The sequence below is a fragment of the Pipistrellus kuhlii genome, unplaced genomic scaffold (genome assembly GCF_014108245.1).
Source record: "Pipistrellus kuhlii isolate mPipKuh1 unplaced genomic scaffold, mPipKuh1.p scaffold_m20_p_22, whole genome shotgun sequence".
Classification (NCBI taxonomy): domain Eukaryota; kingdom Metazoa; phylum Chordata; class Mammalia; order Chiroptera; family Vespertilionidae; genus Pipistrellus; species Pipistrellus kuhlii.
Genome location: NW_023425521.1, coordinates 2,936,216 through 2,946,431, shown reverse-complemented (window position 1 = coordinate 2,946,431; position 10,216 = coordinate 2,936,216). Strand labels below are relative to the sequence as shown.

General features: G+C 55.4%; 1 protein-coding gene across 1 annotated transcript; it reads left to right on the top strand.

Annotated features, from left to right (window-relative positions):
- Positions 1-549: 549 nt before the first annotated feature.
- On the top strand, positions 550-10,152 carry NLE1 (notchless homolog 1). The gene is made up of 13 exons (XM_036450695.2): positions 550-618; positions 759-902; positions 1,901-2,118; positions 2,951-3,030; positions 3,735-3,811; positions 3,932-4,029; positions 4,274-4,466; positions 4,968-5,103; positions 5,267-5,313; positions 6,749-6,951; positions 8,920-9,079; positions 9,177-9,247; positions 9,849-10,152. Exons 1-13 carry the CDS (start codon positions 601-603, stop codon positions 9,859-9,861), a joined length of 1,458 nt encoding a protein of 485 aa, XP_036306588.1. The 5' UTR covers positions 550-600; the 3' UTR covers positions 9,862-10,152.
- The last annotated feature ends 64 nt before the right edge of the window (positions 10,153-10,216 follow it).

The following is a 10,216-nucleotide window of genomic DNA, read 5'->3' as shown; positions in this document are numbered from 1 at the left end:
TGAAACTTATATTACCTTATTAACCAATGTCATCCCAATAAATGTAAATGCTTTTAAAGAGTGATTTATTTCTGAGTGTGTGAAGTTATAGTGATTTTTATTTTATTCTTTTCCTTGTCCATATATTCTAATTTTTGTAAATAAACATGTATAATAAAAATACAATAAAAGTCACGTTTTTCAAATAAAAAAGAACAATAATTTCTGCCCTCAACCCAATAGCCTCTGGCCTTATAACTCATCCCCATACAGGGCTGCTTGCTACCTGGAGCCTATTCAGTCTTCTGTCATTTCCTACCTCTGTGACCTTTGAGAAGATACACCGCTCAGAGCCTCAATTTTCCCCTTCTGTAAAGTGGGGCAAGTATCCCTGTTCTGAAGAGACAAGTCTGCATTCTGCAAGGCACTGGGAGGGACTGAGCCCGGGCGGCGGCTGCTGCGAGCTGTCCGAGGGAGGTCCTGGGTACCAGGCCTGGCGCAGCGTTGCACTTCCCCTCCGCAACACCAGGGGGCGATGTCGCGATCCGCGGCCCCACCCGCCCGCAGGGGCGGCGCTCCGCCCCTCCAGCGTCTTTCTCCTCCTCCACGTGGGGACGCAGGATGGCGGCGGCCGTGGCGGTGGGTGTGCGTGGATGGGGGCGGGGGCGCTGGTGCCCGAGGTCCGCGACGAGGGAGGGAGGGAGGGAGGGAGGGAGGCGGGAGCGGGGACCCTTCCCTGCCGGGCGCGTGGCTGACGCCCGCTGCGCGTGTCGGCGCAGGACGGGGCGGCGGCGCGCGACGCGCAGCGGCTGCTGGTGCAGTTCCAGGATGAGGGCGGGCAGCTGCTGGGCTCCCCGTTCGACGTGCCCGTGGACATCACCCCGGACAAGCTGCAGCTCATCTGCAACGCGCTGCTGGCCCAGGTGAGCGGCGGGCGGCGCCTCCCGGGGGCGGGCCCGCCGGGGATCCAAAGGCCTAAGATCGGGGGCTCCCGGCCCCCCGTGGCCACCCGCCCCCCCCGTGGGTGATGCACCCCTGCGCGAGCCCGTGGAGGGCCGCCCACCCCCGGGGGAGGGTCAGACGGAGACATCGGGGTGAGAGCCGTGTACATGCCGGCCGGACAGACCATCGCGGTCCACTCGCGGAGGGAGACTGCGTTTGGGAGGCATCGGATGCCTGTCAGATGCAGAGCCCTCGCCACGGCCCCTCCTGGATCCGCCCCGTGGTGCAGGGCAGCCCGGAGGCATTGTCATTCGCACGGTGATGCTACGCGGTAGACGGTGCTTTGGAGCTGGAATCCAAATGTGTCAAACTCAAAGCCCATGCTCTTTTTTAACTCCAGAGCCAGTGTTTCCAAAGTGCTGCCCTCTGTTGGGGTGGGAGGTGCTTACAGGTGCAGAATTTGGACTCCACCCCAGACTTACCACATCAGACTGGAGCGGAGGCCTAGGGCTGAAGCAGAGCCTGCATTTCCAAGCAGCTTTTTGGATGCTGCTTCCACATTGTACAGCGAGGTGTGGTGGTTCGGGAAACACTGCATGATGGTGTATACTAATCCTGGACTCGAGTGTTCTCCTCAAAGAACACTAACGGATCTGAATTAGTCATGAGCAATAGGATGTTGGACTAATTTCTTAGTTGCTGAGGTTGTTTTTTTTTTTCTTCCATCTTTCAAGTGGGAATATGAATGCCTACCTCCCATAGTTGTTGTGGGATGCAGAGAAGGGTTTTACAGTGCTGTGTCAGCCACACACACACACACACACCCGTTGTTCTTGGAGGATTAAGCAGGTCTAACTCAGTGGGGAATGATGGGGGTTGAACAGAAGGAAGTGTTACCTCCCACCGCGCCCTGGGGAGCCGCCCTGTTGCAGGGGCCCCTGCCGGGCATTTGGTGGGAGAGTTGCCCTCTGCCCTCCAGGAGGATCCCCTGCCACTGGCTTTCTACGTCCACGATGCCGAGATCGTGTCCTCGCTGGGGAGGACGCTGGAGTCCCAGGCGGTGGAGACGGAGAAGGTCCTCGACATCGTCTACCAGCCACAGGCCGTCTTCAAGGTCCGCGCCGTGACCCGCTGCACCAGCTCCCTGGAGGGTCACAGCGAGGCGGTCATTTCCGTGGCCTTCAGCCCCACAGGAAAGTAAGGACAGCTGCCCAGTTACGGAGGGGAGGGGAGGGGTGCAGCCTCTGGGTGTGGTGAGGAGGGAACCCCCAAGTGATGATCCGTGTGGCCTCGGGCAGCCTATCCTAGACCCAGCTCTGGGCTCAGGTTCCAAGTGGGATTTCCCAAGGGAGGTTTGCCCCACAAAGGCCAAGGCCACCTGCCTTGGAAGAGGCCTTCCTGGACTTGATCTCGGGAGACTGAGCCGCATGAGCTCAGCTCTGCCCCTTCTGGCTGTGTGACCTGGGCAGGTCACGTGACCTGAGTTACTTCCTCCTCATCTGTGGAACTGGGTTTTATTGCTCCTCATTGTACTGCGAGGATAATGAGAAGCTTAAAAAAAATTAAAAAAAAAAAAAATATATATATATATATATAAAATTGATTTTTTATAGAGAGGAAGGAAGGGGGATAGAAAGCTAGAAACATCAATGAGAGAAATAGAAACATCAATCAGCTGCCTCCTGCACACCCCCCACTGGGGATGTGCCCGCAACCAAGGTACATGCCCTTGACCGGAATCGAACCTGGGACCCTTCAGTCTGCAGGCCGAAGCTCCCACTGAGCCAAACTGGTTTTGGCTAGTGAGAAGCTTTACATCTGGATACAGCTGTGGCCATTCCCTTCGGGAAGGAAGAGAAGCGAAATGACCTCCTGGGGTCTCCTCCCAGGTGGCAGCGGGGGTGCATGTCTCCTTCTCACGGGAGAGGAGAGTCCAGTCCCAGACTCTGGCCCCAGAAGACAGTGGCACAGGCAGCAGAAACGGGCAGTGCCTCGGGGTCAGAGGTCAGGCCGTCCCTCTCTTCTCCAGGTACCTGGCCAGCGGCTCTGGAGACACCACCGTGCGCTTCTGGGACCTCAGTACCGAGACACCGCATTTTACGTGCCAGGGTCAGTGTGCGGCTAGCCGTTCAGGGGGTCTGACCAGGGGGACCTGCTCCAGCTCTTTAATTCCTGAGGAGGCAGATTCCAACTCCTTCATGTCCGCTTAGTGATTTACCTGTCCCCGAGTAGAGACTGCACCCTTGAGCCTAGCCGGCCTCTTAAAAACAAGCAGACTAGACCTAAGAGTAAGTGAGGGGGGGTGGGGAGGGGCTGACTGGCTAGTAGCAAGGAGGACCTGGCTTACATCCAGCCTCTGCCATAGTGGTTCTCAAACGGAAACAAACGCTCATCGGAATCGCCTCTAGTGGTGCTGCTGATGCTAGTCTGGGGGCCGCACTGGCGAGGCCTTGTGTGTATGGAGAGCGTACGCCCTTTTTAAGCTTCTGTTGTCTCTTCTGGAAAAGGGGGCTGATCGTTCCTGCTCTGCCTCCTACCTTAGTGCTAGTGTGAGAATTTCAGGGGATGACATGCATGAAAACACTTTAGGTCACATGTCATGTGAGGAATTACAGTGTTATCCGTACAGCAAGACGCATGGTTCTAGCACTTGGCGTGTGTTCTCCTGCTGCCTAGGAAACCTTGTCTCTCCTTTTCCCCGATCGTCCACTCATTCAGCAACGAGCTTAGGAGCTCCTGCTGTGTGCCAGGCGCTGCTAGGAACTGGGGGTGAGAACAGGTGTCTCTCCTTTCTCCCTCCCCTTCTTTCCCAGGACACAGACACTGGGTCCTCAGCATAGCCTGGTCCCCCGACGGCAAGAAGCTGGCCTCGGGCTGCAAGAACGGCCAGGTAGGTGGTGGTCAGGGTGACGAGGCGGGGACCCGGTCAGTCGGGTTCCGGGTGCTGAGGGAGGTGGGTGGGTGGGGCAGGGGGACGTTGGGGAGGCTCACGTGAGCTTCTGTCTTTCAGATTCTCCTGTGGGACCCGGGGACAGGGAAGCAGGTGGGCAGGACCCTCGCCGGCCACAGCAAGTGGATCACGGGCCTGAGCTGGGAGCCGCTCCACGTGTGAGTGACACGGACAGGGCGGGGGAACGGGGAACGAGGGGTTCAAAGCTCTCCCCCTGCGCACCTGACGCAGACGGGGCCGCTCATCACGGGGCCCGAGAGCCGCCTGCAGGTGCCGCTGAGGCTTGGGGTCGAGAAGCTGTGCAGACGTGGTCCTGACCGTGGACTTGGGAATGGGGAGGCGCCGCTGGAAGGCGGGTGCTGCCGGGTCTGACGTGGGGTCGCCTCTCCCTTCCCCTCCCAGGAACCCCGAGTGCCGCTACGTGGCCAGCAGCTCCAAGGACGGCAGCGTGCGGGTCTGGGACACGGCCTCCGGCCGCTGCGAGCGCATCCTCACCGGGCACACCCAGTCCGTCACCTGCCTGCGCTGGGGAGGCGACGGGCTCCTCTACTCCGCCTCGCAGGACCGCACCGTCAAAGTCTGGCGGGCTCACGACGTGAGACCTGGGGGGGTCCGAAGCCGGTCTGGGCGAATCTCAGGCCCCGGGGCACCCGTGCGGGGGCGGGGAACACGGACGGGTGGCTCCGGAGCATGTTCTGAGAGCCAGGCCGAGGAGACACTGGGCACACGGGGCCCTGTGGCTGGTGCTGCGCCGTGAGACAGGCTGCCGTGTCTGTTAGCACAGGCGGGCTCTGGGCCTTCCTGCGGTGGGAGGCCTGTTTCCCTCTATTCTAACCTGACTTGGTCGGAGCCCTTTCGTTCTGACATACTTCGCTTCCTTCCATGAGGCATGTTTTCAGAAACATTGCTCCGGGCCAGGGCTCTCTTTTTACCAGTGAGGAGAGACTTGAGGCCATGAGGGTGGTTTGATGAAGATCCCAGTGAAGGAGGGTCCTGACTCAGAGTGCCCTGGGCTAATCTGGAGGTGCGGTTTCCGTGGGCTAGAGAGTGGCACGTGCGTCTGACCTATCTGACCTGCCTCCTCCTCCTCCCCCAGGGTGTGCTCTGCCGGACTCTGCAAGGCCACGGCCACTGGGTGAACACCATGGCCCTCAGCACCGACTACGCCCTGCGCACAGGGGCCTTTGAGCCAGCGGAGGCCTCGGTTAACCCCCAAGACCTGCAGGGGTCCTGTGAGTGAGCGGGAGAAGGAGGGGAGAGAGCTGCTTGGTAAAGAGCCAGTTCTCTAACTTAACGTGTGAGAGTTGGACTTAGGCTGGGGTGTTTGCTGTTTGTGTTGGATTTTCTAACTGGCCTCCCGCCTCACCGTCTCTCCCCTCCCGTGTGTGGACACAGTGCAGGAGCTGAAGGAGAGGGCTCTGAACCGGTACAACGCCGTGCGGGTGAGTGTGTGCCAGCCGCTGCCACCCCCACCTCTGTGCTCGTCTGGCTTAAGAGCCTGCAGCCCTCTGCAGACACTCGGCCCCTCTGCCTCTAGCCCCGCCCCAGAAAGTGCTTCTTCTGGAAAGTTGTTCTTGAAAATCGTAGTCTATACTTCCAAGGTCTTCATGTGCTGGGGGTCATTTTATTTTATTTTGTTCTGTTTGTTTCTCTGTTCATTGCGTTCCCAAGATGCCTCTCTCTCTTTTATTTTGTTTAGTTTAGGTAACACATTCACATGGCCACAAGTTCAAAGAACACAGAAAAAGAGAGATAGTGAAAAATATCTCATCCGTTCCTTTTAGAAGCATCTAGTGCCAGAATTTTGTTTTTCCTTCCAGACTTCATATATACACACATGCATGTATACACATACACTGTATACAATACGTGCTGCATAAGGGCGTTTCCGTCAACAACAGACTGCATGTGCGATGGTCATAACATTATAGTGAAGCTGAAAAACTGCTGTCGCCTAGCGATGTCCCCGTCCCCACGTCCTCACGCAGTGCATTGCTCGTGTTTGTGGTGATGCTGGTGTAAGCAGACCTATCGTGCTGCCAGTTGAATAGAAGTATAGCATGAACAGTTACGTACAGTACATAATACTTGGTAGTGATAATAAGCAGCTGTTACTGGTTTGCATATTTACTGTGTTATTGTTATTAGCGTGTACTCTTTTTTTTTAATATTTTTATTTTTATTGATTTTTTACAGAGAGGAAGGGAGAGAGAGAGTTAGAAACATCAATGAGAGAGAAACATTGATCAGCTGCCTCTGGCACACCACCTACTGGGGATGTGCCCGCAACCAAGGTACATGCCCTTGACTGGAATCGAACCTGAGACCTTTCAGTCCGCAGGCCGACGCTCTATTCACGGAGCCAAACCGGTTTCGGCAATCCTTCCCCCTTTTTAAAAAAATATATTTTATTGATTTTTTACAGAGAAGAAAGGAGAGGGATAGAGAGTCAGAAACATCAATGAAAGAGAGACATCGATCAGCTGCCTCCTGACACCTCCCACTGGGGATGTGCCCGCAACCACAGCACATGCCCTTGACTGGAATCGAACCTGAGACCTTTCAGTCCGCAGGCCGACGCTCTATCCACGGAGCCAAACCGGTCCCGGCGTTCCTTCCCCTTTTTTAACACACCATTCCGTACCTGGCTTTTTCATGGAATTACATGACTTAGAAATTGTCCTGTGTTCGTAAAGTTTCTTTTTGGGGCTCAGGGGAAGTAACTCCCAGGAGTTGGTAGCTGGCCCAAGCCTCACTGCTCGGTCCTGGCCGCCGTGTTGGCGTTGAGTAATCAGTAGCGTGTTTGTTGCCGAGGTGAGGCTCTCCGTCTGAGACCGTGTTTAACGCTGTCTTTCTGCCCCCCTCCTCCCCCCCTAGGGCCAGGGCCCAGAAAGGCTGGTGTCTGGCTCCGACGACTTCACCTTATTCCTGTGGTCCCCAGCAGAGGACAAGAAGCCCCTGGCACGGATGACGGGACACCAGGCCCTCATCAACCAGGTGCTCTTCTCCCCGGACTCCCGCCTGGTCGCCAGCGCCTCCTTCGACAAGTCCATCAAGCTGTGGGACGGCAGGACGGGCAAGTGAGTGGAGGTGGGGGAGGGAGGGGAAGGCCACTGTTCCTCCGGGAGGGCCTGGTTCTGCCACTGACCAGTGTGTGGCAAGTGTCTGTGTTTCCTAAGCCGCTGTGTCCTACTCTTTCATGAGAAGACACCTGGCCCGTCAGCTTTGTTACCAGGGTTGAATGAAATGGTGTATTTAGCAGCAGCACTAAGTAGGCACTGAAAATGCTAGTTCATTTCACATCTGAGGAGAGAGATGATCTTAACACTGGCCTTCCTCCAAGTGTGGTCCAGAGACTACTGGCAACAGTAACATCTGGGAATTTGATAGAAATACAGAATCTCGGGATCTCATCAAATCAGAATTTTAGATTAATTTTCCAATTATATTTGGCATACAATATTACATTAGTTTCAGGTATACAGCGTAGTGACTAGACATTTAGATACCTTGTGAGGTAACCACCCACGAAGTCTAGTACCCACCTGACATTATACGTGGTTATTACAATGTTATTGACTATATTCCCGCTGCTGTTCTCTGCATCCCCAGAACTGTTTTGTAATTCAGTTTGTTCCCTATCTGAGTTTGTTTTGTTTGTTCATTTATTGTGTTTTTTAGATCCCACATATAAGTGAAATCATATGGTATTATTTCACTTAGCATAATACCCTCTAGGTCCATCCATGTTGTCACAAATTTCAAGATTTCATTCTTTTTTAAAATATATATATATATACACACACACACACACATATATATAATATTTTATTGATTTTTTACAGAGAGGAAGGGAGAGAGATAGAGAGCTAGAAATGTCGATGAGAAACATCAACCAGCTGCCTCTTGCACACCCCCTACCGGGGATGTGCCTGCAACCAATGTACATGCCCTTGACCGGAATCGAACCTGGGACCTTTCAGTCCGCAGACTCTACCACTGAGCCAAACTGGTTTTGGCAAGATCTCATTCTTTTCTTTATGGCTGCATAATATTCCATCGCATACATGCACCCCATTTTCTTTACCTGTTTTCTGTCAGTGGACGCTGAAGTTGCTTCCATGTCTTGGCGATTGTAAATAATGCTGCAGTGAGCACGGAGACGCATCCATCTTTTAGAATTCGTCTTTTGCATTTCTTTGGATAAAAGCCCAGAAGCGGAAATACTGGGTCCTACGGCAGTCCTATTTGCAGTTTTTTGAAGAACCTTCCTATTCTTTCCTGTAACGGCTGAACCAATTCACATTCCCACCAGCAGTGCCGGAGCGCTCCCTTGTCTCCACATCCTCACCACGCTTGTTGATTTATTGATGATCGGCACGGCACCTGCGTTTTAATAAGGCCACCAAGTGATTCTGCTGTCGCCAAGTCTGAGAAGCCCCGTGTAGTGAGCGAGGCGCAGTGCCCTCGGGGTTAATTAGTTTGGAGGAGAGGCAAGGGCACGGGCAGGAAGGAGCAGAGAAGCCCTTGGCACCTGTGTGTCAGTGTGTGTTTTTGCACAGCAGCCCTTTGAAACAGGCCACTCGGCTTCTTTGTAAAGTAGGAAAACTGCGTCTGAGAGATGCCTGATAACTTGTCCCAGTGGACACAGTTAGTCCGTATTGGTCTGAAAGTTCCAGGTGCGCCTGGCCCAGTTTCACTCCATGCCACCTGCCGGCAAGCAACTGTCCTATGGGGGGGATGCCGGGCAGATGGGCCAAGCAGATGGCGGCGTTGGATTCTAAGGCGTGCAAAGCTGAGTGGGTCCAATTGAGGCCTGGCAAGCGACGCCCTAGAAGCGGCTCGTTTGGAGAAGGTTTAAGAACTCGTAATGGGCGGTAACGATTCCGTCGGCCTGGGGCGGGGCCAGGCAGTGGGATTTTGTGAAAGTTCCCAGGTAATTCTAACGTGCAGCCGAGGTTGAAAACTTCAGCTATGGGCATAGAGGCCCCTTCAGGCGTGCTTGATGATCTAATCTCCATCATCATCGTCTTCTTCCCGTGGCCTAGGTACCTGGCTTCCCTGCGTGGCCACGTGGCCGCCGTGTACCAGATTGCGTGGTCCGCCGACAGCCGGCTCCTGGTCAGTGGCAGCAGTGACAGCACACTGAAGGTGTGGGACGTGAAGGCGCAGAAGCTGGCCACAGACTTGCCGGGCCACGCGGATGAGGTAGAGCCGACCCGGCGGGTATGGAATGGAGGCCTGCGCCTTCTCCCTCACCGCCTCACTGGCCCGCTTTCCTTCCTCCTCCTCCTCCTCCGTCTAGGTGTATGCTGTCGACTGGAGTCCAGATGGCCAGAGAGTGGCAAGTGGTGGGAAGGACAAATGCCTCCGGATGTGAGTTGGGGGGGTGGTGATGGGTGTGCTGGGCTTTGCCGTCACTCTGTGACTTTCCCTTCTGGCGTAGAATTCGGAGGGTTTGCCAGGTTCCCAGGATGGGGCGTTGTAGGGATTATGGGAGACCCGGACCGTTGTGAGGCTGCTCTGTGGAGGGGCGTCCAGGGTCGCTCCAGCACGAGGCAATAGTTCTTTGTGAGCACTGGACTTGGGAGTCTTAAGACCTCGTTCAAACCCTGGTTCTCCCTTCAGTGTGCAGTCTTGGAGGCCTTGGCTAACTGTCTCTTGGGGGTTATCAGACCTTAGCAGACAGGAAGAGCAGAGGTAGGCGGTGAACACACCTTGGCACCAGAGCATTGCGTGCTTGTAAACGACTGTCACTGTCATTGGAGAACTTGCTGGGCACCCCAGGGGCTGGGCCTGGTCTGAGGCCCGGGTGAGGCAGGCGGCGGGTGCCAGGCCTGAGTGAGGCTGAGATGTTAGCCAGGCCCTGGGTGACTGGGGGGAAACCACAGGTTCTCCCTGTGGCGGACTCCTGGGATCCCATGGCCGCTTCCCTTTCCTGCAGGTCACTCCCCAGCTGTCCCTCCTCTCTCCACAGATGGAGGAGATGACCCCCACCTGGACTTGGCCCGTGCCAGCTGCCTGCCGTGACAGACCGAAGGCCGGGGTGGTGACCCGGAGAACACGTGTGGCCTGCTGTCCTTGCACAGACCCCAGAGCAGAAGATCAGAGGTCACAGGAGGTGACCACAGAGCTCAGCCCTGGGCCGGCACCATCAGGGGTGACAGGAGGCGGGGCAGTGACTAGACCCTGCTGCCACCCCTGCCTTCTCTCCCAGCTGCCAGCTCTATTCAGAGTCAGACCCCAGGTTCTGTGACCAAATAAATAACTTATATTTTGTGTGTTTGGGTTATAATCCCTTGTCTAGAATCCCTGGGCTCAACCAAGGTCTGTGCTAAGTTCGTT